Source organism: Nicotiana tomentosiformis, unplaced genomic scaffold (assembly GCF_000390325.3).
Source record: "Nicotiana tomentosiformis unplaced genomic scaffold, ASM39032v3 Un00206, whole genome shotgun sequence".
Classification (NCBI taxonomy): Eukaryota; Viridiplantae; Streptophyta; class Magnoliopsida; order Solanales; family Solanaceae; genus Nicotiana; species Nicotiana tomentosiformis.
Window position 1 is genome coordinate 63466 of NW_027174765.1, and position 4019 is coordinate 67484.

A 4019-nucleotide genomic window follows, 5' to 3' on the forward strand; every position below is an offset into this window, starting at 1 on the left:
CATGGGTCTCATTTAATAATCTAACACGTTATTCCCAAATATCGTTGGCGTACTTTAAATAATTAAATCATTAGAAAGATTTTAACGGGGCCTTACATTCTCCCCTGCTTAGGAGCATTCGTCCTCGAATGAGGACTAGATTCCATCCCCAAACACTTAACATAACACATCTCTTCTTTTTTCGCACATCTCAAACTCCCAAATTTGACTAACTCCAAAATTATTTTAGAAATTTCGGCAGAGTCTCCTCTATAATTGGGCCTATCCACCTGTCAGAGAACCTTAGAAACTAATCCTAACAACATATACACAATCCAATGAAGCAACATAATATGATACAACACCAACCGTGGCCTTATAAGCAATACATTACCGGAAAGGAACACCCTTAGCATAAACTGTACAAGTGACACATAATTCATAGGGAACAATTTCATAGAAACGATTGCATAGCTATTCAAACAAATGAGGGTACTTCTTCTTCATTTCTTCTTCAGCCTCCCAAGTGGCCTCTTCAACCTGCCGATTTTTCCATAACACTTTCATAGAGGCAATATCTTTATTTCTTAGCTTTCGGACTTGCCTATCAAGAATAGAAACTGGAATTTCTTCATAAGTCAATTCCTCATTAATCTCAATAGTTTCAACCAGAACAATGAGTGCCGGGTCTCCAACTACTTTCTTCAACCTAGACATATGAAAGATCTCAGGTGGTAGCACAAATTTGTATGCCACATGACCAATCCTCTGAATGATTCTGTACGGTCCGACATACCTCAGACTCAATTTCCCTTTTTTACCAAATCGCCTTACACCATTCATGGGGGAAACCTTCAAGAATACCCAATCATCTTCTTTGAACTCCAAATTCCTACGACGAACATCCAAATAGGACTTCTGACAATTCTGAGCAGTCTTCAACCGCTCCTTAATGATTTTAACATTTTTCATAGCCAGATGCACGAGGTCTGGACCTATAAACTCTGCTTCCCCAATTTTGAACCACCCAATTGGAGATCTACATCTCCTACTATATTAATCCTCAAACGGTGCCATTTGAATGCTACCGTGATAGCTATTGTTATATGCAAATTCTATAAGTGGTAAAAGATCATCCCAGCTACCTTTGAAGTCTAGAACACAAGCGTGCAACATATCCTCAAGCATTTGAATACGCCGCTCTACCTGCCCGTCAGTCTGCGGGTGAAAGGCTGTACTAAGATTCACCTGAGTACCCAAACCTTGCTGAAATTTCTTTCAAAAATTAGTAGTGAATTATGCTCCCCGATCAGAAATGATGGAAACTAGGGTGCAATAAAACTTGACTATTTCATTAATATACAACTGAGCATATTGTTCCGCTGTATTGGTAGCCTTAACCGGCAAAAAGTGTGCTGATTTCGTGAGTCGATCCACAATTACCCAAATCGAGTCAAACATACGAGGAGTACGAGGTAATCCTACCACAAAGTCCATATTAATCATTTCCCACTTCCATATTGGAATTTCTATTTTCTTTGCCAACCCACCGGACCGTTGGTGTTCGGCCTTCACTTGCTGACAATTTGGACACTTCGCCACAAACTATGCTACATTCCTCTTCATATCATTCAACCAGTAGACTTCCTTCAGATCATGATATATTTTCATAGAACCTGGGTGCACGGAATACCTAGAAGTGTGAGCTTCAGTAATAATTCTTTCATGGAGACCATCCACATTTGGAACACATAGTCGTCCTTGGTACCTTAGTGTACCATCATCCATGCCAAGAGAAAATTGAAAAGGCCATGTTCTTATGTTTATGAATCCTATGTTTCAATTGCACCAACAATGGATCGTATTGCTTCTCTTTAATTTTCACAACAATCGATGATTCAGCCCTATTTTGCACAGTTACCCCTCCTTCACTAGATTTCGCAAGACGAACTCCCAAACTAGCCAATCGGTGAACTTCCCTGGCCAATGGCCTTTGATATGCCTCCAAGTGTGCTAAATTACCCATAGATTTCTGGCTAAGAGCGTCCTCCACAACATTGGCCTTTCCCGGGTGATACATGATATCAATGTCGTAATCTTTGAGTAACTCAAGCCATCTTCTTTGCCTCAGATTCTTATGGTCCGTGAATATATCCACATGGACCCCATATAAATAATGACGCCAAATTTTCAATGTAAATACCACCGCCGCAAGTTCTAAATCGTGCGTTGGATAGTTTTTTTCATGATTTTGAGTTGCCTAGAGGCATAAATGATCGTCTTGCCACATTGCATCATTAGTGGAACATCTATATCACATTTTGATTTCATATGACCTCCTAGGAATTGAGTTCTACAAAAATTTCCTTGATACAGTTACAGTCTTATTAGTACTTGCAACTTGCTTTTCCCGAATTTCTCAACAAAAGACATTACTAGGTCAGTTTTCTTATAGGACCATCTGTTTCAAATGAATAACATCAACTAGCTTGCACGCATACCCTGATAACATCAACCTGCATGGCATTGCCTCAAATGTGATGTACCATCGTGCTCATATCTTTCTTAGCCACCCTCTTTCCTCATTATAAGTCTTATAGGATTTTAAGAAACCACTCTACTTCCCTCGTGAACATTCTCACGATCCCATTTTACTTCTAAACACTTCCCAAAACATATATTAACACCTTTCATATATATTCACTTTAACAAAAGTCACTGGCCCGAACATGGCCTTTTCTGAAACTTGAGATCCTCCTAAATTCTTCAACGACGACTTTTTGTTTTCCTTATAAATGTAGGACTTAGTCCATATAATTCCATCCTCGATGAGTAACTCACCTTATTCCCCGTATTGTAGTCACCAATAGTGTTTAGTGGTATTGCAGTCTAAGAGCTATCATGTTAAACATGTTTGGTTCGTAACAAGTGTTCATCCTCTCTCAATCTGTTTCGAACATTTCCCTTTTTACCCTTAATTCATAGTTGACAGCCTTATTGTGCCACACATTTGTCTGCTTCTCATGAACACGTAGTATTATTGTGCCTGGTTTGTTTAGTTTACCACACCACCACTTCATCACTAACAGTCTCACTTTCCAATGTAATATGTAGACGTGAACTCCCTCTAAATATTTTAGTTGATATTCAGTGTCACTCAAGTCGGCTGCATTACAATTGATCCTTTATATCTTCTATTAACGCTTGTGCTCTAGGCGAGTCCACCATTCTGATATGCACTATTTTGCGATAACCATGACCATCTCAATTTATAGATTTTTCTTCCAATTTTTCTTGACTAATTCCTCCTAGTTAGTGAATAGCTATGTGCTCTTCCATATGTTACGTGGTCTTTTCCCTTAGTTGGGAATTCTTCCTGCTGACTTCTCGACACTTGTTGGGATATCCGTGGGAAAGTGTGTTCATCCATGTATCACTTAACACTTCCTTGCTTGTAAGATTCTTAAGAGACTCTCCATCAAGTCCATATTCACTCTTAGGTTATTATGACATCACATTTATCTCTCCCACTCGTTTTGTGTTTCTTAAAGCCTTGGAACTTTAGCTAAATCGCAAATCCGTGATTAACTCGTTCTAAGAACTCACAAGCCTTTCACATTTGATCTATAGTACTTCCTTGGGTTCCATTGTCCGTGTCTCTCTAACAAGTATAAAACCCTTTTGCAAACCTTACTCTTAGTTTCTAGTATCGTTGACCTTGTCATGTATATTGCCACGTACAAATAATTTACATTTCTTAACCTTCCACATTATTTTTGTACTAGTGGTTTATCTTTTGCATTTCCTTTCAGAGAAGCACGTTATCCCTTACCATTTTTATAAACTACACATGTCTTCAAAAAAATATACAAACATCATAGCTACACGTCCCTACTCTCGTTTTATCGAACTTAAGTAGCCTCACCATGGCCCTTCCCTCCCCACTTGGGGTGAATGTTTCACATTTTGATACAAGTCTTGAATTTAGCAATTTGAGGGACACATGTTTCACATCTCTAGTCCTCATGTATATGATTGAC

The 4019-nt window shown here is 38.8% G+C and overlaps 1 protein-coding gene across 1 annotated transcript; it reads right to left on the reverse strand.

Annotated features, from left to right (window-relative positions):
* Positions 1 to 453: 453 nt before the first annotated feature.
* Positions 454 to 951, reverse strand: LOC138903942 (uncharacterized). The gene is made up of 2 exons (XM_070192507.1): positions 776 to 951; positions 454 to 688 (listed from the first exon to the last, which is right to left on the reverse strand). The coding sequence occupies exons 1-2, from the start codon at positions 949 to 951 to the stop codon at positions 454 to 456; spliced, it is 411 nt and encodes a 136-aa protein (XP_070048608.1).
* Between the last annotated feature and the right edge of the window lie 3068 nt (positions 952 to 4019).